Below are 24,527 nucleotides of genomic sequence, written 5' to 3'. Positions count from 1 at the left end.
ACGTGGTCTGGATTATTTGCTGTAAAGACGACCACACTAGGCAGATCTGTACAGTGAAGATCTCAGGAGCAGCCATGAAGCTTTTTTTTATTAGGTAACTGCCATTCAGGAAGACAAGGAGAAATGTTAAAAGACAACTTAACAAAGATGATTGCTGACCTAGCTCAACTCTATTTAGCCCCTAGACTAAAACCACCTAGATCTCCACTGATGTCATTAAAGTGTATTTCCAGCTTCTCTCCAAAACTAGAAAAATTGTTTTTGGCTCGACACAGACTTTAAATCTCCCAGAATTGACAGAAAACTGTTTACTTTAACATAGGAATTACAACAGAGAATAATTGCGCAAAACTGTGCTGAGAGAGTTATACGAAGTTGACATGCTAAATCTGAACACATCCTTTCTGTAAGCAAGTTGCTAATTCTGTTGATGACAACGACAAGGTATACAAAATAAACAGAGAAAGCCACAGAGAGGGGGGTGGAAGTGTTTGGTAAAGTGAAAACATGCAATGTAACAAACTGTGGGGCCCGCTGTGCACATGACTGACAGCACACACAACAATGCCAGTAAACAAGATGACTGCAAAAAACAAAATCCTCTATGTAGTAAAACAAGTAATGATAATTGCCATTTACTAAACTCATGAGGACCGCTGCTTTTGATCAAGGCACCTCCAGTGGTAACATAGGGTAGATTGCAAGGGGATATTTGCCCAACTGTCACTTACATTGATTTGCTGAATTGAGAGTTATAAAATAGATGATTTCTAGTTGCAGCCAATTTAAGAATTACCCAAAACAGACCTAGCAAATCCAAAGATTATAAGTGAAGATAATGGGGTTCTATGGAATAAGCTGCACAGTAAAATGTTGTATAACTGTGCATTCTGATCATGCCAGTGAGGTTCAGCGCTATGGGCTACCATGCAGCTAGCATTCCAGTACCACACTGAATACAGTATTAGTAATCAACTGCTAGAATGCATAATCAAACATGGCTGCCAGTGCACAAGGAGATCTTTTATCATCTCTAGTAAAAGAAATGTGAATGTGTATGTCTATTGAAAACTTTTTTTGTGTTTTGGACAGAGTGGGCAATGATTAGAACCCTTGTAGGGTTTTTACTGCTCTCTGCGGCTATGTTACAGTAAATTCCCTTTTGTTCCTGTTCTGGAAAAAAACGCATGTTTCCACCATTCATTTTGCAAACATGAATAGAGGAAACATGCATTTTTTTTCTACTTCTTTTGTCCTATCTTTGTGCTTAGTAAACTGTTACAATATAAAGCCCTACGGATCTTTTATTTGTAATTTTAGATTCCAAAGGGACTTAACTATCAGGGGGTCACTAGTTTTATACAATTTGTGATTGTTATAATATTTCGATGTTAGTGTTCCCACTGCCATTATGGGTTTTACTATTTAATGTTTGATTTTGATGATGCTCACCTGTAATTTTGAAGTGTGTATTCCCTTTTCCTCTGCATTGTTTTTAATGTAATCACATGGACTGTTTATTAGATACAGGTGTTTCCCCCCGCTCTGTGTGGCATGCTATTTTAGTGGGGTCAACCAGCTATGACTAAGGCCGAGTAAGGCAGAAATGCATCAGCGGTTGTTCTTTGTCTAGATGCATGTGGAATAAAGGTTACATTTTTTGGAAGATCATTGTGTGCAGGTTCTACAGTTTTTGAGCCTATAACTCCAGAAGAGAGTCCTCCGTGCACCGAGTGTGGATTGTGAAGACGCATTGTAGGGGTGAGCTGTGCGCTTTGAGTTTTTACGCTTCATTACTAGATCCTGACCAGTGGCATCATTGTTGGTACATTCCATCAGACGGTCCCAGCTGCTGGCATTTCTCCTTTGTGTCCTAGCAAACACGATTTGCCGATCTCTGCTCTTTCGAGCCTTTTGCACAGCTCCACCTGGACTCCTAAACTCTGCTCCTTTGGGTCCTTGCTGCTGGGAACAGCTCCAACTGGTATACTCCATTTGCCAAACTCTCCTTATTTGAGTCCTTACTGCCAGACACAGCTACTCCTGAACACTCCATTTGTCATACTTTGTTTCTTCAAGTCCTTGTTGCTGGGCACATCAGATCCACTCATTCTGGTCCAGGTCGATCCGGTACACTCGGTTCCTGAAATCTACTCTGTTTCATTATTCTGCAGATCAAAGGGATTAGCTATGATCTGTCAGTTAAAGCATCCTGACAAATAAAAATAAAATAAAAATGTTCCTATTTAACGCCTTTTTTACCCTTAGTTTACCCAAATTAGCCCTAATTAAAGGAGAATTATGGGGAGAGTGAAAAAATGTAATCTCCATTAGAGCTGACTGGCAGCAGCGCTATAGCCTGCTATATTCTGAGTTTTGGGTCACAGGAGGACATAGTATATGTCCTCCTGTGACCCTAAAGAGATCTATGGCCAAGAGATTGGGCCATAGTTCTCTTTTAACTCCTTTGACTTATTTGTATGCAGATTTTTTCTATTTTGTATTTTTCTAACTTTTAATATTTACATTGTTATGTGTTTTTACTCATTTTGTTCATTCATTTATTTAGTGTTGCATAAAAAAATAAAATAACAAAAGTTGGAAAAAAGCCTTTATTAGCAATTGTTCTAAAGCCTTTTGTAAACTTTTTTGCAATGTGTTATACCAGAAGAATAATTTTAGTATAATTTAAAATGGGACAAATGATAGAATAAAAGGTTTCTATTTTTGTTACATTTTTTGGCTATGGATTGCATTTTGCAAAAACATTTTGCAAGACAATATCACAAAGGAAAGCCCTGCTTGACCTAAAAAAATTACATATGTATTACTTTGTTATCTTAAGTAATGACAAAGCAATTGACAAATCAATAGGCCCATGACAGAATTGTAAAAATTGTTATGGTCCAAAGGCAGCATACAGACGTGAGAGCTGAAGTGATTACATTTAACTTAAACCATTACTTGAAACCATCCTGAATTCCATCAGACCACTCATTTTTTTTTTAACTTTCCCAGCATCCAGTGTGAACCTTCCTCTGCCCCATACTGCATTTTTTGTGCCCCTGCCAGTATTACAGGTAAACACGCAACAAGACATTGAGACTGGGTTCACACCAAAATTAATAAATTACAGTAAATCTAAAGCTAACATTTTAAATAGAATAGGAAAAGGTTAAAACCCATCAGGTTTCTTTTTGGCCATCTGGGCCCCATTTAGGAGATTTCCCTTCCTTTCCCTTTGGGAAATTACCTCTTACAGCCATCACCAGAAGTGTTCACACTAAAAAAAAATCCCCTCTGTTCCTATTCTGGTAGCAAATAAAAACTTGGGACTTTCTGTTCCAATGACAAAGGTCACCAGGAAAAACAGGAAGTGAATCTCCCCATTATGGTCACAGAAAATATTCTTTATTATTCCTGTAGCTGAAGTACATATACCACACAAACCTTGTATAATGTGCAGTAAATTGACAATTTCCTATTTGGCATATAAATGCTAAAAAGAAAGCTGCTGGCTTTTGGTGATTTTTATAAACTTTGTGCCTTTTTTGGGTATCAGTCCTATTTAAAGAAGTTCATTTTTTTTCTCTGTCAATAAGGCATTTCTAAGATCTTTTCTGTACAGAGAAATAATGCACATTTGAGACTAGTGCTTATGGTAAGCTATCCTTCATAAAGAAATATGGCTTGTTTTCCGGCAGTGCATGTGGCTTTTTTTCTTTTCTTTTCAGAAATGTGTCTAAAAAATACTATATATATTGCTTTGCTGATTGGGAATTACTGTGCAAATTTAAAGTGACATTAAAGACACAAATGTCTCCCTCCCCACTATGCTGCTTTAAGCACTTACCTTAAATGATGCCTCTTGATCCGATCATCTTCTTCCTTCCACTTGTATTCAGCAATCCCTCCAGCGCTGGTGCCGGCATCTAATCCATCGGTGTCTGTCCGACGTGCACGCTTCCGGCTGCGTGCAATCACCTCCTCTGTGTCGCTTCTCTTCTCCCCACAAAAGATCTCTACTGCTCATGCGCCCGCCCCATCATCCTGCACGGCCGTTCGAGAAGTTTCAGATCTTCAGACGGGAGCGAGCGGCGGAGACCCAAGTATGTTTTTACCTTTTTGGTAACCTATTTTTTTTAAATGTTTTTGCATACAGTGTGGAAAATCATTATTTGATCCCCTGCAGATTTTGTAAGTTTGCCCACTTACAAAGAAATGAAAGGTCTATACTTGGTGTATCATATGTGTATTTTAAATGATAGGAGACAGAATATCAACCAAAAATCCAGAAATAACACATGATACAAATGTTATAAATTGAGTTACAGTTCAGTGAGTAAAATAAGTATTTGATCACCAACCAACAATAGTTCTGGCTCCCACAGACTGGCTATGTGGTACACAGATTAGCCCGGTCAATTTAAGAAGGTGCTCCTAACGACAACTCGCTATGTACATAGGAGCATTCCATCTAGCAGTCTCTTGTAACATGTGGGCAGTTTCTCAGGCACTCTCTATGGCTATATCTGAGCAGTCTGCCAAAGCATGGAAGCAATGCGATGAGAAGGCAGGGGAATCTGTTACAAAAAACAGGATTTTTGTAGTCAACGTAAAATCCTTTCCTCTGCATTCATTGGGGGACACAGCTCTGCTTTAAATAATTACCGACTGGGTATATCACCACCTGCAGGTGTAAAACTCAGCCTGTGGAAAGGTCCCTATTGTTGGCCAAAACTCCCTTCACAGCTGTGGACAATTCAATTACATAGCATAGCAGCACAAAAAACAATAATAAATGTATCTGCACATACCGGCAGCAGCAAGCCGCGGGGTGAGTGCTGTGTCCTCCAATGAACACAGGGAAAAGTATTTTGCAGTGAGTTAAAATAAAAATCTCTTTCATTGATTGGTGACTACAGCTCTATTTTAAATAATTACCAACAGTGACACCCCCAAAGCAGAGCCACAACAAAGTGGGCAAAATAACAGAACGGAAAATCAGACTAACTGTTCTAAAGAAAAATGCCACTTTAAAAACTTTATGCCCAAAACTGGCATTGGCTGATGCTGCTACTCACCTGAAGCCCCGTGCCAGCCAGCTGTCACAGCTCTCCCTCCAGCCTGTCTCCTTCTGCGCTGCAGCATTGGAATGTTCCTCTGCATTCTCACATCTATACACAGTGTATAGAACGTGATTATTTACAGGACCTTAGGCCGCTGCAGAGGAGGGGGAGAGAGGCTGGAAGAAACAGTCTAAGAACAAGCCGGCTCCAGGCTTCAGGTGAGTATAACTTTTATTTGTTTAACCTAGACAAAAATGAGCAGTTAACCCTTACAGTGGGAGGTATCCCCACTCCAAGGATTAATACAAATATTTCCTGGAGTTCTTCTTTAAGCCTTGAACAAGACACATTTTGCTCTGGTTGGGCACTGTAAAGAGATTTGAATAAAACCCCCTGGGACCCTGAGGCTACCAATTTGTGAACCACCAATTTGTCTGACAAATAGACTAACCAGTAGACTGTGAATGCCAGAAGTCTTACACCCACCTTGAGCTGGACCGGACTTCTGGCGGGGGAAGGCTTCTTTTGGTTGGCTTGGACTGCCTGGGACAATTTGCCTCCTGCGGAGGTAGCAGGCTTGGGGTACTTAGGTCCCCTGTCAAAATTGTCTTACAAATGACAAAAATAGCAAATGGGCTGAAAAGTAGGTTTAGACTAGCAACATAATTCCTTGCCTTTCTTAGCTGAGGCAAGAAGGTACTCTCTCCTTTGGTAAGATTGTTGATTCCATCTAGCGACACACCAAACAGTTGATCCCCTGTGAAGTGCATATCCTTATAGCCTTCATAGACATTATGTCATCCGATCAACATTAAAAAACACAGTAGATGACCACTAGCCGCTCTGCCACAAAAATATGTTTCTGCTCTAAACCCTTGTGCAAGACTTTTGACCACTCTGTTTGGGTTTGTGAGTGACACAAATTATTCTCAATGGGATAAAACACCAAAATGTCCTTGGGCATAATAAACAGGCAAGATGGTCGCTTCCACTTCTTCTAGAAAAAATGATTTAAATAGGAGAGGTACAGGAAAACTTTTGCGGGATGCTTTGGCCTGTTCGTCCCAAAAGTCACTGGCGTGTCAGACACTGCAGGGACACTGCCTGACTTAAAAAGCAATGACACCATATATATTTTTAGCAGGTTATATGTGATTACACATTCCACCCAGAAATGAACCACTCCAACATGGCCACCGGGAAATCTAGGGATGTAGTTGGCCCCAGATGACCAGAGGGTGGGAGAGGACAGGTGTGATACCACAGATGATTGCAGAATGGCTCCCCTTGCATCAAAGTACGACATATGGGGCAAAAAAGAGGATTCTTGTCCTGCAGGTCCCCCGTAGAGGCCTGACCCCTACTCTCTTACATATTATCCCCTCAACTAAAATAGAAGGCAGAAAGGATATATTGCGCAGTATAATGCCTCATATACAGTATATGCTGTAGATACTCAACCATTGCTGCCTCCAGACAAATATTAGTAACAGCCAATCAAAATGAAAAGGCCCACAACATCAAACAGGACAAGACATTTTAGGCAATATATACTCTGATGTGGCACAACTCCAACTCACTGCATGTATTTAGTCATTCTGCTCAGTACACTCTATTTGGTTTCAGCATTTGAAAAGCATCTGATAAGTCTAAGAAACGTCTGCTGAGTAGCCATGTTATCTCCTGTGTAGACAGTGACTACTGAAGTTGCACCATTAAAATGAACAGCTATCACCATGTAGGTTTTCTGACCTATCCAATTGTTATCTTCCACAAGAATCCTTACCCAGCAGTATGTGTGGGCTCCAATGGACATAAGACTCCAATTATGTCACAATGTCATTACATGTCTATGGGTACCTTTACACATGGCAAAGGCTTGACAGAGATAAACAGAATTAAGTCTGGGAAATACCAGTATGGGAAAATTAAAGCCTTCTTATGCACAGAAATTGTATTCCGAGGCTGGCAATTCAGGGAAGAGAGGGCCCCTCAAACATCACAGGCAGCAAGGTCACCTTAAAGGAGAACTATGAGGTGAGTGCTTTTCACTCACCTCATAGTTCTAGCCGACCTGTGACAATGAGACTGTCACAGGTTGGCTCAGTAGATCGGGAGGTGAGCGAACACATACCGGGTTCGCTCACCTCTCGATCCTGTCACGGCTTTCTGCCGTGACAGGGGGAGGGGCTGGATTCCCCTCTCCCCGCTCCGATCTGCCAGCGCTGGCTGACGGAACGGACGGGGGAGGGGGCGGGTACAGCTGGCTCTGCCTCTAGATAGGCAGAGCGAGCTGTCACTCACGCAGCTGGGCGGATCCCGTCATCTAAGTCGGGATCCGCTCCTGCTGCGGCGTCTCAGTATACCGTGAGCTGTAGCTCGCGGTATACTGAGCTTAGGGTAACGGGAGGACGCTAGTTTGTGTCCTCCCGTTACCCTAAGGAGAACTATGGGGAAAAACACTGACCCCATAGTTCTCCTATAAGGGTCCCATAAGGTTTGTGATAGCTGCCTTCAAAATACAAAAAACTTGTAAACTCCAACTGATAGTAATATCAAAATCAAAAGTTCCCTTCTCTTTAATAGAGGTTATAGTAATTATAATAATTCCTATATTTGTTTAACCGGATAGAGCATAAAAGCCAAAGCTTTGTTTCCAGTGCACAAACACAAAACAGATGGTCTACCGTGCTTAAAGGGCTTGAAAAGAACAGTGAGGAATCCCAGCTGTTTTCTAGATATGAAAGAAGTTTGTCATCTTTCAGGACTTATAAAGGAATTTCGGAATTCAGCCTAAAAAGTACATTCCGTACACTTCCTCACCACTACCTCCAAGCATGATAAGGGACCGCTGAGATTCGGTGCATGCTCCTAAGTCATGCCTGTCATAGCGCAGCAAGAGATTGTCTTTATATAGTAACCTATTATCTTCAAGCTTATTGTGCAATTCATACTGATGTCTAAAATATCCTAAAAAAAAAACAACGCTCAGCAGATGGTTTACATTTGTCAAACTTTCCTGGTTTGGGGGGTTTACAGCCCAACCAACACAATTCAGGAATTTTAATGTAAAAAAACCCAATTGTACCTGCCTTATTGACTTCAGTCTGCTAAATTTTTGTTTATTCATTTTCTTCATTTATAACAACTGTCAGGAAAGTGTCTGTGTGTTCCCAGAGCAAATGAGCAAAGCCTTCTTTCATTTTATAGCCTTTGTTGTAACCAGATCAGCTGTTACAAAAAACCCAGAAGTGATATTTCATATATAGGTGGATGGTCTGCATAAGTGTGTACTAAGAATCCAGTGGGTTTTCTTTTTTTTGTGGTAGAGTATGTGAGGGGAATTTATCAAAACTGGAGCAGACAAATCTGTAGCTGTTGCCCATGGCAACCAATCAGGTTCTCTCTTCAGTTTGTTCAGTTAAAGGAGAACTATGGGGTTAAGGCTTTTCCCCATAGTTCTCCTTAGGGTAACGGGAGGACACAAACTAGCGTCCTAAGCTCAGTATACTGAGACGCCACAGTATACCGCCAACGCCGCAGCGGATCACGACAATTATGTCTGGATCCGCCCAGCTACGTGACTGACAGCTGGCTCTGCCTATCTAGAGGCAGAGCCAGCTGTACACGCCCCCTCCCCCGTCCGTTCTGCCAGTCAGCGCTGGCGGATCGGAGCGGGGGGAATCCAGCCCCTCCCCTGTCACGGCAGAGAGCCGTGACAGGATCGAGAGGTGAGCGAACGTCGGTATGTGCTCGCTCACCTCCCGATCTACTGACCCGACCTGTGACAGTTTCATTGTCACAGGTCGGCTAGAACTATGAGTTCCAGATTTTGTCTGCTCCAGTTTTGATAAATTCCCCTCTGTGTGTTTCTTCCAGTGTTATGAAAAATGTCAAGATGGATCCCCCCGGACGTAGACCTTGTATGACATACTGCAGAAACAGGATAAAAATTATTAAATAGGGATGATACGGAGAAATCTTACATTTTGTTTTTTAGATGCCCAGAGCAGCACCTTCCTGGAAAAGGAGCAACTGGGTCCTCCGACTTGTAAGTTTCAATTACAACCTGTATTAAACTTGAACATTTTTCCTTTTGCCAGCACAGGAGAGGCGCCAACTGCTTCTTCCATGATGGGAGAGATTCCATCTCAGAGGTGTGCACTCCAAAAACACTTCTTCTTACTCAGGAGTGGCCAATACAAAGGAGGAGGGTACTTCCTATGACCATACTGGTCAGACTGCGGGATGGTCTGAAAAGTCTAAACATCTATTACAGAGGAGAAAGTCTCAACACTAAGATAACTAGCTGCAGGACACCTGAAGGCTTCAATGAGCGCACAGTTAATCTGCAGGAACAGGTAATATGTAAGAGGACCATCATGTGTCACAAAGTGAGCCTGCCCATGCGCTTACAAACTTAAACAGAGACCTAAGGTCTGCATAGGGAAGTCTCCTGCTATCAAGTAGTGACCTGCTTTTTTAGTGTAAGGCATCTTGTCAATAATAGCAACGTCATACAAAGAAAAAAGTGGGTAGGGACCTTTAAGGGAACAAAACCCAACGCTAAACACTAAACCGGTGTTAAGCAGTTAGTAGGATACTCAAAGCGAGTGGTGAGTGGCCGGCTTGACCTTCAGAGAGGTGCTGGGGTGGTCAGGCTGAAATCCAATATTCACTGCATCGCTTTAGGAGGAGATCCTCAACCTGCAGGAGTTGTGTGCCGGCTGGAGAGGTTCAGAAGACAGTCTGACCCAGAGCTCATTTAGGGACTTCTTAATGGTACAGCAGCCCACCAGAGCCCAGCCTCTTAATATGTTTGCCTCTTCTCAGTTATTGCCTTGTTATATAAAGTAGGAACATCAGAGTGGATCACCAACCTTTGTGGCACTTGTGCATTTACATACAATTGTGCATTACTGCACTCAGATTTGCCCTCATACATTTTGTTAATGCAGTGGTTGTGCATACAAATGCAATTGCGTATAATCCATCACATCGCGGTGGTTGCGTACCTGCAACTGGGGTTACAATATTTAATGTTGTGTATGGATCCTACATGCACACAGTATTGCCAATTCTTATGACTGCATTACATATATTAAGAGAGTAATCACAGATTGTATTCCATTTATATTGAGGAACCTGGCCTTGGGGCAGCAGAGAGAGTAAATCCGGCCCTGGCTGCAGTATGACAATCTGACATGTTCTGGGGTGTCAATGCCCTTTGTGATGGTATAGCTTATGACATGTTGCATACAAACTAATATTTTATGCAGGTGAGGGTCTCATACTAGTCTAGTCCTACTAGTCCCCAGGGCATGCAAGTTTCTGCATGCTTTTAGGTGTGTTTTATATATGATATAATAAAGATTTATACACATTCTATGCTACAATTGGGTCATTTTGTTTATTGATTGGTTATTGATCCAAAATACAATAATTTAATTTTCTTATGGTTTTGGGTTGAGACATATGTTGGGTGTTGTCGTTTTTATTGCTATTATACAGGGCTTGAAAAATCCACTCGTCTGTGACGAGAGGACGGTGGAGCCCGACGAGCAGCTTCCCGGCCGGCCGTTGTAATTACACAGCCGGCCGGGAGCTTTACATTCAAGCGATCGGGTGTCTCTAGAGACGCTCGATCGCTTGTATTAGCAGCTGTCACTGCCGTTGCCGATTCCGAGATCCGCTGTGCCCGATGGGGCCGGGACCGGCACGGCTCTGTGACAGGAGATCAAAGGGAGTTCAGTATACAAACTCCCTTTGATCTCCTCTCAGTCCCCGAATGCAGGAAGTGATGTAGAATACATCACTTCCTGCATTCAGTGTCACTCTCCAGCTAGAGAAGCTGATGAAGCCGATCTCTGCTTCATCAGCTTCTCTGGGGGTCCCTAGGTGACATTAGGGGTCTTGGAGACCCCTGATGTCTCCATAAAGAGGACCTGTCATGTAAATTGGCTATTACATAGGGGGCTTCTTAGCCCCCCATGTAATAGCAATAAAGCTGTGTAAAAATTAAAGAATCATTAAAAAAATAAAGCATAACAAGAAAAAAAAATTTTTAAGTCCCTGCCCCCCACATACACACGCAGATGTGAGTCGGGTGCGCCTAAGTGCGAAAACGATTGCGCCTATTGTGCCGCACATGTTACATATCGCCGCAAACGTCGGAGTGAGATCAATAATTTTTGAGACATTAATAACTGATAATACTAAACTGATGAGCAGTAAAAGCGTTTTAATCGTCGCCTATGGGCGTTTTTTGTGCTTTTGTGGGCGCACGCAATTTTAAGGCTTGACATGTTTGGTGTCTATTTACCCGACGTGACACTGAGTTTTATGTTTTACTAAAAATATGGGTAAGAATAATTGTTTTATAACATAACGTAGGGTAACTTTGTTTTTTTTTTACATTTATGGTATTTTTTTCATTATATAGTTAAAAAAAATAACACCCCCCCCATGGTGATTATATACCTCCAAAAGAAAGCTCTATCTGTCCCCAAAAAATGTTAACATAAATTGGAAGGCTATAGTCCGGTCATGTTGACTGGTGAAATTGTTGACTGACTGGTGAGACACCATCAAATTTTTCAAGCCCTGGCTATATATAACCAAAAGTTGGTAATCCATGTATTTTTGAGTTTGGGACCACATTTTGTTTTGTTTTTGTGCTTTTCAACTGGAGTATGTGCTGGGTAACTTTTGTATTTCTTTTTACTAACCAATATGTATCTTTCCTTTTTGCTAGTTTTAAACTGATCTGAACGGCTGTCTATCTTATTTCACAAAAAGAATGAAAGCTGCCTATATGATTTAGGTGGTTTGACATGATTCTATAATGTTAAGGCCATAAAGCTCTATCCTTAGGGGCTGAAACCCCACTATATGTCGTTTGGTTTATGGACATGATTCTATAGACAAAGGCTGTTTCCTCTATCAATATCCACAGCTTTTGGACAACTCACCCTTCCAAGTACTTCAATGCAAGTTCTGCTGCAGAAGGCTTTTGCGGCTCTTCTTTTTTCTCTTCAACAAGACCTTCTTTCTCCTTTTTAATCCTCTTCTCCTCCTTCTTGCGCTCCTTTTTTAATTTTCTTTCCAGAACCCTAAGCTCCTCTGAAGTAAGGTCCTCTATGTCCAAATTGTCCTGCTCTTCCTCCTGTAATAGAATGGCACCTGTTAATCATAACCGTCATCATGAGGTTCAGGACTACTATACAACAAGACTTTCTTATCAGAATGTCAGTTCTTTTTTTATCAAACAATGCTACCACAACATTCACAAATAGCATTAACAACCCTGCAGTTACCGAATAATGGGGGGGCAATTGCCATTCCCCACCCAAGAATGTACTTTTTAGCAGCACAATTACAACAAATGGCGGGATGGGGGGAAAAATATGGGAAGATCCGGCCCAGGCAATTATACTTTCGGTATTCTCTAGATACTCTATTATATCACAGTTAGAAGTTAGAAGCACGTATTATTTCTACACGGTCGGTATATTGTACATTTTCCTTGATGGCCAGGGCAGGGGCGTATTTACCGCGAGGCAAAGTAGGCGTTTGCCTAGGGCGGCACCTTACTGGGGGGCGGCCGTAGTCAAACGCCTATGTTGTGAAGAGGAGGGGAGAGCTGGAGCCCGTCTGTGTGTAGGAGTGGAGGGCGGCTTGCCTGCTTGTGAAGAGAGTGGGAGGACGGATGGAGCCGGACAGCGCAGCCGACGGATGGGATCGTGACTCAGAAAACGAAAAGCAGCCGGCGGCCACTTACTCGATCTCACTGCTTCCTGGGTCACAGAGCCGCTGTGACCCAGGAAGCAGTGAGATCGATTAAGTGGCCGCCGGCTGCTTTTCGTTCTCGAGTCACAATCCCATCCGTCGGCTGCGCTGTCCGGCTCCATCCGTCCTCTTCACAAGCAGGCAAGCCGCCCTCCACGAGCAGGCAAGCATAAATACACCACTGGGCCAGGGTATGGAAAGTTATGAAGGAGGTCCTGGGACATGAGGGGTGTACTTCCCTTACACCTATTTGGTACAATCTGGAATTGATTGAGTTGGCTGACAAGTTGACAGACATTGATACCTGGATGGATAAAGGTTTACAATATGTTAAACAATTGATGGAAGGTGATGACCTGAAGACATTTCGAACTCTGAGGGAAGAGTTTGGTATCCCCAACTCTCATTTATTTAAATTCTTGCAATTACGACATGCCTTAGAGGCTCAGCGCCGAATATGTCCGTTGAGCCTTATGAATACCCTGCCGGTACATATAGTAGCAAAATCTAACTATAAAAAAGGGTTTATATCTAGAGTATATGGTATGTTATAAAATATACACTATAAATATGTAGTAGGGAGTTTTTTTTGTTATTGTTGTTTTGACATAATATGGGAGTAAACACCTAAATAATATACAAAATTAATTAATATGGAACACTAAATACGGAGGTAGACAATATCACGATATAAACGGGGAGGGTGAAGCAAGTTAGATAGGCTATGTGGGAAGTTAATTTAAGATTTGGTAAATATAATATGAAGACCGTTCAGGGTTGACCATGAAATGTAAATGTTAAAATATGGACTAAATTGCAAAAACAGCAGTGTCTTAAATGTGAGTTGTATGTATGTGGATGTATAATTATGTTGTTGTAAATTACATTATTAATTATGTGGTTGTAAATTATTATTGTTGATTGTCGGAAAAAAATCTGAATAAATTGGGGAAAAAAAAACAATGCTACCACCAAAAAGTTTGATAAATAAGGCCCAAAGTCTCAACAAACATACATATGCTCTAGAAAATGAAGGTTTCACAGAATAAATATATAAATTACTATTTGGATTGTCTGGCAATTCCCAGGAGCATCTGAAAGACAACAAGGATTCCGTTGGGAAGTATAGCTTTCCCTATGCTTCAGGTGCTTCGGCAGGAGAGCTGCAGCTCTCTTACACACAAGCCACACTGGCTTCCCCTCCTCTCCCCTGTCCATTCACAGAGTGCCTTTTATTTTGTGAATGCGTTCACAGAAAACAAAATGTTCTGTGAATGGACGAGAGGAGGGACAGAGAACAACATTGCAGCTTGTTTGTTGGATTGCCAGAAGTATAGGAAAAGTGAAACTTCCGAGTATGAATAAAAGTGTAAATTGTAAATAATAGCCAGCGATCCAGACAGGGGCATACACCTCATTACAAATATTTGCTACACAGCAGATCATAAAACTTTCTTTCTGGGGTTCTTCTTTAAATAAAAAAGCAAACATTGGGGGCATGGCCAACTTCCTTCTGCTGAAAAGGCTGTGTTTTTGCTAAACTCCCTGCACAGATTCACGCTCGAGCAGAACACAAGGGGCTTGGACAACCACCCACCTGCCAAGTTTGTCGGTTACCTGCAACTCTACCATGTCCCAAAAGAGAAAGGAGCGGGAACGGCCCAGAAAACTCACAGAATCCTTTCCTCTGTCAGACATGCGGCCCATCCAAGATGGCAGTAAGGCAGATCCCAGGCCTCACCATCCAGCTGCTCCTCTACAGAAAGAGATACCCCAGCAACAGCTTGGACACAGGGCCACAGACAACAACCCTTGCTCGCGGAGGTACTCCCTGCCTTCAAAACCAGTGAGCTAATTGTAGATGGCATGCATGGAATACCAAAGCCCTCTCACCTTCCAGGTAAGCTACCCAGAGATATCCTGGCACATATTTATTTCTATCCTGTGAGAAAACCTCTAGACATATTCAGAAAATCTCATACCAACTCACAGGCATTAGTTTGCATGCCAACCTGTCTCAGCACACATTCCTGCTCAGGAAAAAGGAAGTCTTTCTGCGCCAACAGAATCCCCTATCTCTGGGGTTACCCTGTCAAACGTATTGCGATGTGCAATGGCAAAACTTACATTATTAAATAGCGGAAGGTGGCCTGGCATTACTACTACAAAAATTGGGTAATTCTTCCTGTTGCCTCCTGACATCACAATTACACCAAATGGGAGTGGAAAAAGCACACCCAAATCTAAGAAAAACGGTTGGGACACTTAAGACCCTTCTGTTAGCTACTCATCAGCGCCACAAGATATGCTCCGGCATGCCTTGAACTAAATTCAACTGAACAGTCACATTTTACTTCCATGATGTTTTCCCCAAGAATAACCCTGGTATTATACCATCCTGGTTTCATTGTTTGAAATGTTCCCTTTTTTACTTCTAGCACCGCGCAAGCTGTTTTTACTCTTCTCATTCGCAGATGTTTGTGTGTTAACCTTTCTCCTCTGCAGGAGATGAACGCTCTACATCCCTTCCATGAACAACTCAACACAGTCTGTCCTGGTACGCTACATTTCCCTCTTCTCTTATTGGATATGTGATTTATATATCCTTCTCTTATTATAGTCTATATCAAACCTTGGGAAATATCTTCAGTAGGGACTTCCGCCTTTACAATCCCAATTCTGAATCACAGCAACCCTAAACTTTCAGAATGTCTTTCATTCTCCAACTTGGAATTTCAAATGACATCAATGACTGCTAATGGAACAATCCCTACATAAAGATCCATGTTGTGGAAAGACGCTAAGCTCACTCAATGTGATATATCAAGCACTCAGGAAATTAATTTGAATATTCACAGGACCCTGAAAATAGCACACAAAGACACATCTACAGTATCCAGCCCAGGCTGGACAAATCTCGCTGAGACATAGGAGCCAACAAAATATAGCCAGTTGCCATGGCGATCTGCATTTCCCTATGTTATTTAACTGACATGTTTACACACATTTACAACCACTTAGTAAAGTGTGCGTGTAAACCAGACCCATACAAATCCTGATCACTATTGTCCTTTTTCTTTGGACATTTAAACATAGTTTCTTAATAGTAAATGCACACACACACCTGATACATGCACGTTACAGATCCATACACTATCCCCACAGAAACTGTATGTGCCTAATGCATAGTGTTCCCTACGCACACATGTAACTGATACATAATTCCCAGTGTGCACAGACATAAGTGTATCCGATGCATGGTGTCCCTTGCGCAGACACACACACATGTATCTGATGCATAGTCTCACGGGACGGGCCCACCGATGGTGACTCGTTAACTGGAGCGGGGTCATTGTTTGACGGATGAGGAGGCAGGGAGGACACTTACTTTGGGCTGATAAAACACTCCTGTGAAACAATTGTCACAACATGTAATACCACTGCCTGCCACTGGAAGGCGACTCACCCAAAATTAGCTTGCTGAACACACACACAGATACAAATCTTACATGCAATCTGGTGCACTCTAAGGCCCTGTTCACATTGAGCGGTTCGCAAATCGCGCGATTGTCGCACGATTTGCATTTTGCGCGATATCGCGTGATTTGTCGCACGATATTGCGCAAATGCTTGCATTGAGCAAGCTTGAATCGTGGCTAAATCCGCTCCAAAAAGGGTCCTGCTGTAGCAACACACGACCCGCGACAGCAGGACCATTTGCCCCATTGAGAAGCATTGGAGAGCGATATCGTTACCGCGCGATAAATCGCTCAATGTGAACGGGGCCTGTGGGCTGTGCAGCAGCCAAGTGATTACTACACACTTCTGCGATTCCTCCACACAACTTACTGTAGTCTGCCACCACCTGCAGTTTGTCCCTTACTGGTCTGCTAGGAAACCAAACACACACAGATACCTGTCTGGCAGATCTGCAATCACACAAGGTAATTTCATATAGATTAACAGTAAGGATACAACAGTGTGTACAGACACTGATAACAATGACCAATCTCTCCATAAGTGCGCCTTGTAGTTTATTACACATGGGGCCACTTACTAATTTTATAGTTTAATATTCCTAGGTGGGCAGTGCATAAGACATATGTACAAAAAGTAAAAAGAAAATGAAATACAAAAACTTTGGTTATTGGTTATAAAATAAAATAGGAGGAAAAAAAAAAGCTTTGCCAGTGGGAAATATTGTTTATCCTGCTGGTGGGAGAACGCCGGACATCTGTAAACGCTGTGTCTTTGGATACAATGTTTATAATTCAGGCTACCCAGTTTGGGATATGGATGGGGGACGGACTCTAGCCCTTTGACCAATCACCTCAGTAGGTGTCACCCTACCTGCAGGGAGATGTTTTGCCCTCTAAAGTGGCCATAGGTTATTTGGGCCCGCCGGTTCTGATGCCTGGACTGAGGTTAGGATTTCCGACACAAGCACATCAGCCCAATCACAACAAGTCCACTTATTGCATGGCTACCTCAAGCAGGTCCCATATAATTATTTTGTCGGTCTCTAGATGATTGTATAGACCCAAAACTTACAATTTTATATGGGCATGCAGCTCGTAATATGTACTATCAGAGGGAATCAGTTTCATCTCCCTATGACTGATAAGTTGGATTTTTATTAGAGATGAAACATACATTCCTCTGATCTATGAAAAGGACAAACATTACCCAGTGTATAGCAGCCCTTGTCTCCTGCTGGGGGGACACAGATGTCCACTCTTATCTGCCCAAGATCCTAGAAAGTGTGAGATCCTTCCATCTCCAGGCTCAAGCTGTCTATTCAAATTCTAATGGTGTTTATCTGTCTCCTCTTGTTCTACTGATCAGTGAAGTTATTCAATAGCTTGTGATATTGACTCCCCTGTATACTTTGATACGACGCATAGTGTCCCCTGCGCACACATGTATCTGATGCACACAGGTATCTGCTGCATAGTGTCCCACAGAGGACATATGCATCAGTGCTGCATAGTGTCCTCGGGGTGCACACAGGTAAATGATGCATATGTCCTTTGTGCACACACAAGTAACCGAAGCAGTGTCCCCTGCGTGTGCACACACACATAAGTGATGCATAGTGTACCCTACATGCACAAACACATAACTGATGCATAGATTCCCCTGTGAACAAAAATGCAACTGATGCAGTGTCCCCTACATGCCCACACACATGTAAATGAGTAACACATAATAACAATTGCCTTGTGTTTAGACATTCAACCACACAAAGATACACTCACACCAAGACACACACAAACAAATGAGGTAGCACTTGATGTGTTGATCATCTGCCATTTTTACTCCATACACCTAGTAGTGACTAATGAAATCGAGGTCAATGAGGCCGCATAGAGAGACTTCAAGGACCAGGTCACCAGACGGCATTTTTTCGTTTCCATGATGATGCGGGATTTGTCCTGCTGTGATCTAGCCAGTACTGCCTTGAAAAAAAGAGTAGTCATGATCGCCATCAAGAACACACTCCCTTATAATTCTTTGATGACAGTTTTGGACACAGTGGGCAGATATACTATTCTAATCTGCAATATAGATAATGTTCTCTACACTCTGGGAAATGTTCATATCCCCAAATACAGACAATTCTACTTTTTAAACAAATGTAATGTGTGGAGATTTTGGTCAAACAGTATTTATTAAAGATTTCAAAAATAACAAATGCAGTACAATTACAGTAGCACGTGTGAGCACCAAATGTAAGTATACGCAGGCAGAAACATTAATGGAAACCTTTGTGGAACACAAAAGCCCAATAATATAAGTGGAATGAAAATACACGCTCAGTAACAGCAACGTTGGTATCAAATCATGAGAGATCTGTAAAGAATAAATCAAGGCAACTGGACTTGCTGTATTTTTCTTGAAGACGTTTCGCTGGTCCTCCGACCAGCTTTCTCAATTCAGAATGACTTGTACAAAAATTATCTTACCTGATGTCACAACCACAAAACTAACCCCATTCTTATTTTTGTTGTCAGATGTTATTTTACCCAAGCAGGAGTACTTAAGTATAGCTTACTTTGAACAACACAATAGTCATCCACAGATATCAGTACCAATGCTATCCTGGTGCTTTCTTACCACTCTCTCCCCTAACAAAAAGTATTACCTTATTCTATTACTTCTTACATTCCAAACTGACCTTTCTTAAATCTGTACCTTTACTGCGCTGGAAGAAAACATTTTACCCATTACAATACCTGAGCAATGAGATCCAACCTCAAAACCTCAACCACTGGGCATTATCATAAAAATTAAGTTCCACTGGTGCCCCATGCCATATAAATTAGCAACATCTTCTGTCTTCTATTGGAACTATAAGAAAATGTGCAACTCCTGTATCTATTGAAGATCAGTGTGTCATTTTTAATTCATTAATCAGCATATTTCTTAATCCAAAGACAAAATCCATAACACGCATACTTGCGCTTAATCATATAGCATCCGTCTTTCGGTCTTCCCTTGTAACCTGTGCTATAGAGAGGCAGTGCCACCCTCCTTCATGCTTTTTCCACAAGTAAAAATGTAGGGAGCTACTGGTTTCTCGATATCTTCTACACCAACGTTTGCCCACCTTGGAATAGAAAAGGTCCTTCCCATGCTCAGAACATTAATCATGCGTATACTTTTTGCTGTCAGATTACAGATTGCCAGAAAATAGACAAATAATGTTCTTGAAGTTATATGGAATGTTAATACACAATTAGGGGAATTTACCAAAACTGGAGCAGACAAAATCTGGAGCAGCTGTGCATGGCATCTAATTAGCTTATCTCTCTCATTTTCAAAACTTAACTGAACAAACTGTGCAGAGAAGCTGATTGGTTAGTATATACAACTGCTCCAGATTTTGAAAAATTCCCCTCATGCATAGTTACATAGTTACATAGTATTTGAGGTTGAATAAAGACATTAGTCCATCAAGTCCAACCTATTAGGATCTCATTCTAGGAGTACCCGTACCCCTGTATATTACGGTCCCTTAAGAAATCGTCCAAAAGTTTCTTGAACAATTCCACATTATTTGCTGAAATCACCGCCTGTGGCAGTGAGTTCCAGACCCTAACTGATCTTACTGTGAAGAACCCCCTTCGCACCTTGTGCTGGAATTTTTTTTCCACCAATTTTAGGTTATGGCCTCTAGTTTTTGTAACGGAGTTAATTTTAAACAGTTTATCGCTAATGTTGCTACCACCATTAAACATTTTGTACATGGAAATCATATCCCCCCTTAATCTCCTCACCTCTAATGTGAACATGTTTGAGATATTATAAACATACAGAATGGGTCAACATTACAAGTTGCACAAAGAATGGAACATCCATGGATTCTTTATCCAGGAAGCCGTGTGCTCCTAGCATAAATCTGTCATATGAGAATAGACTCCTTTGTCCTTACTGATCTTATATTCTATACTCTGTTTTCTTGTTAGCAATTCTCAATATTTGCCTAAAATACCATTTAAAGTGATGTCATTTTACTTATATACAACTCCTAGCAACTGTGGCTGGTTTTTAACTTTGTACAATGAAATTGAATTGATACTGACTTTCCTTCTTCTTATGTTTGCTGATGGATCCTTCTGCATACATATATCTGAGATAGTACCTTTATCATATTAATGTGCTTTTCCAATCTTAAAAGTTTATAGTGGAATCTGAAGACGGTTGAGGATTCCAAATTCCACGGGAAGATAATCCAACACTGTGCAGGAACATCTTGTGAGTAGAACTTGGGGTTTTTCTGCAACATCCCACTTGAAAGGTCAGTGTCATCACCCTTTGCTTGGCACAGAGGGCAGAAGCCAGGGTGTAATGTGAGAGTATTTTTCTCATAAAGTTCAATTTCAATTGCCTTTTTGCATTTAACTCATTGTTTTTACATGGGGGAAGGGATATAAAAGACAAGCGAATCTTGCATTTTCAGTACTTCCAGCATCTTGCCACATGATTCTGTAATATACAATCTATCTCTCCTGCACCAATGTGTGTCATAAAGGCTGTAGAAGATCCTGAGAGAGGACAGCACTCAGAAAACAGAAACCAGGGAACACATGGCATGCCAATTCTGAGGCTCAGATTCAGCATAATTTAGGCTTTTATAATATCGCCAAATATAGAGATTTAGTTATAAGCAAAACCAGCTTGCAAGTTAAATGACAGGATGGAAATTAGAGTAAGTATGCTGCATAGATTTATGGTTTCCATACAGGTAAACCTGCCAGTTCTACAACCCAACTCATCCAGAAAAACCTGGTCCTATTAAACTAATTTTACACTTCATGCATTTCAATTATGTTGTATGTAAATACATTCTTTAACAAATTAATTCCACCCACTGACTGTGGGTCACTGCTAGTGACGTGAGGCTTTAAAGTATTTAAGCGTGGCAGACCTGCTACATAAAAATTGAGAGACAGGTGTGGGCCTATTACATTTTATTTTACGTTTTTTACACAGAGTGTGATTCATTAATCTGCCACTGTCAAGGTTGCCGCAAATTCAGTTTGAACTCAGGGCAGGAATGTCATATAGTTGAACATATTATTACACACTAAGCTTTCCTAATTTAGCAATGACGTGGGTGTATATAAGTGGTAGGCGGATAGTATAACGATGCTGACAAGGGCTGCAAGAATAAAACATTGAGTACGAGTTTCAGCAATTATGAGTTCAGGATAGTGTGACATATTTTATCTTTTTACCTACAAGCCTGTTTCCGCCAACACAACTATTCAGCCCAGATCAACTTTAGGTTTGATGCTTGTTATAATGTGTTTTTTATTTAAAATGCATAAAAAATACACATGCCCTTTACAAGGGTATAGCAGCCTAACTGGTTTCATGCCACGGATGGAAGTCAGGCCCAAGGAACAAAGTAAAACCAGTTCAGCACTGACATACAGAGGAAGATTTTCAGGCTGACAAAGGTAATAGCTGGCATGCTTTGGCTATTGCTCAAGTGTAAGACTTTTCCTTTTAATACATTAAATTGCTAACCAGATGATGCAAACAAATAAAGAGATTCAATAGGTACTGTATATTCCTGTATATATTCCTTCAGTGTATGCAGAAAAAAAACCCACAAATTTTAAAGACCTTCTACATGATAGAAATAAAATATATGAAATGTAACACTTACAGGGTTGTCTGGACACATTAACAAAGCACAGATATTTGAAAACTACGCTCATTAAATTTTACTTGATTTACAAACTGGAAAATACAAGCTGAATGATCTTAAAAGGAGAACAATGAGGTTAAGTCTTTTCCCCATAGTTCTCCTTAGGGTAACGGGAGGACACAAACTAGCGTCCTCCCGGCGCCGCAGTATACCGCGAGCTGCTGCTCGCGGAATAATATGACGCCGCAGCTGAAGCGGATCCCGACAATTATGTCTGGATCCGCCCAGCTGCGTGACTGACAGCTGGCTCTGCCTATCCAGAGGCAGAGCCAGCTGTACCCGCCCCCTTCCCCGTCCGTTCTGCCAGTCAGCGCTGGCGGATAGGAGCGGGGAGGGGGGAATCCAGCCCCTCCCCTGTCACGACAGAGAGCAGTGACAGGATCGAGAGGTGAGCGAACGCCGGTATGTGTTCGCTCACCTCCCGATCTACTGAGCCGACCTGTGACAGTCTAATTGTCACAGGTCGGCTAGAACTATGAGGTGAATGAAAAGCACTCACCTCATAGTTCTCCTTTAATCATAGGAACCTTACACCTTTTTTAAAGCCCATCTTTGGTCCCCCCCTAATCCACCTGGCTCCTCTTTCAGGAGTGAAACTGGTGATCCAGCACTGCAATCTGTGCCCACGCTGACTACTACGCTCATTGTGACGTGAGTTTTCTGCAGCCTGAGGGGACCCTGCTGCTGGACAGCTAATGCAACATGGGGACCAAAAGAAGGACCCTCCTCTTGTGCAGTCCAGAAAATAGGAGATTAAAGACCAGTGCCTCACATTACCATAGATTTAGGTAAGTAAAACAGCTTTTTTACAATAGTAGTATAGGGAGGGGGTCCACAATCCCAGAAATTAGCTTTCTAATAGGTGGCGGTTGATGAAAATCACATGACTCATTACTAGTGGTTGCTAAAAATAGATTACAAGTCTCGTTCTATTTAAGTCACCTTCTATGCTTCAACTGACTAACACACACTTCAGTGGGCTAGAATTTTCTTCAGCCTACAGCTATAGCCGTGGGGTTTCTATTTGCCATTCTATTAAATATGTTTAACAGTGGTTTCATATCTAGTGGAGTATATCTCAACATACAGTGCCACAAACCATCCCATCAGAGAGCAGAACTAAAGATCTAGGCAGTCAAAGTATGCAAATATAGGTTTTTCCTGTAAGAGTCAAGCCGCTGACTCTGTGACGTCCCTGATGGTGAATGAGGATACCCATCACATTAAAGAACTGATGGAATAGCTCCGAAGCGGGTAGGCACAAGCTTAACTTACACAGGCTTGTGACAGTTTCAACTTAAAATGAACACTGTAGGCTGAATTCTAAGAAAAGGGTTAGAACAGTCTGAAAATAGTCAAAACTGGCATAACAAACATGGGAAAATATTTTATTTAGTTAAATAAAACCAATGAATTAATATAATTTTTTTTAAAAATGCAATGTGCCCCTAATCTCAGGGTGCTTCAGCCTATGGCTTTATCATCCATAATGGCGTATACATAAATGATTGGACAGATACATTCCATCTGCTGATATTAGGAACATGGATGAGGATGATGATGGAAAATCTGGCAAATAAAATGTCACAATTGCTCACGTATACAGTCATCACCGGGAGCTACAGCACACCTTGCGCTCGTATCAGACAGGTCTGTATCAGTCAGTGATTCAGCACTCATCTGAGGTCTTCCTCACCACTAACAAAAGCTAAAGAACGTCTTTAGTTAATTGGAGGGGGGAGCCGATATCAGGAAAGCCGATAATGTACAAAACACTCATGTGAATCCAGCTGTTTTGTTTAGTACAATCTTAGCAGGCATCAGGCATGTTCTTAAAGAGAACTAAAGTTTTTTTCGTTGCTGTTAAACTGCTAGCAAGTAGGTTTTTACAGCAAAGCAGACTCTGTATGTCTTTTCTGCAATACAAAACACGTTCCCTGCTTGCTAACAACATTTCCTAATTGTATACTGACAGCCACAAGTGTACAGCTTAGTGTACAATCTTGGCATGCCATGGGTGCCAGGACACAGTAACCCCCATGTGCATGCACTAGCGTTAGCCAATAGAGGCAGCTGAATACTCTGAAAGAAGACTGGGTGAAGATGGCAGTGACGGAGCAACAAGGGGAAGTGCGGATGTCCCACTACTGGAAGAGGGCACTTTGGGAAGTAAGTCGGCCATGATGTGCAAATATGCTATGCATATGTGCACAATATGTAAAGAGGCTTCTGGGCCAAAACCTATTTAGTTTGAACTTAAGCAGGTCAGTATGATGATGCCACTAACCAACGCTTTGTAGACTTCTATCAAGGTAAGCACGCACTGAGAGAAACACAGAGGCAGCCATTGATGACCTGCTGAAAATGCAAGCTGCCTAATCTCACTAGCCTGAGTCATTGACCTAGAAAAAAATGGGCCAGTGGTGCAGAAAGTATTACACAGGAAACTG

General features: G+C 41.7%; 1 protein-coding gene across 1 annotated transcript in view; it reads right to left on the bottom strand.

The window, feature by feature from the left end:
• The window catches only part of CUNH7orf50 (chromosome unknown C7orf50 homolog), a 37,933-nt gene extending 23,378 nt beyond the window's left edge, over positions 1–14,555 (bottom strand). Inside the window, exons 1-2 of the mRNA XM_018564492.1 lie at positions 14,475–14,555; positions 12,041–12,234 (exon numbers count right to left, since the gene is read on the bottom strand). Of these exons, the coding sequence (XP_018419994.1) occupies positions 12,041–12,234; positions 14,475–14,555 (275 nt within the window). The remainder of the gene's footprint in view (positions 1–12,040; positions 12,235–14,474) is intronic.
• Positions 14,556–24,527: the final 9,972 nt, after the last annotated feature.

The sequence above is a fragment of the Nanorana parkeri genome, unplaced genomic scaffold (assembly GCF_000935625.1).
Source record: "Nanorana parkeri isolate BGI_ZX_2015 unplaced genomic scaffold, ASM93562v1 scaffold3, whole genome shotgun sequence".
NCBI lineage: Eukaryota > Metazoa > Chordata > Amphibia > Anura > Dicroglossidae > Nanorana > Nanorana parkeri.
The sequence above is the reverse complement of the archived record's forward strand: the minus strand, read 5'-3'. Positions and strand labels throughout refer to the sequence as shown.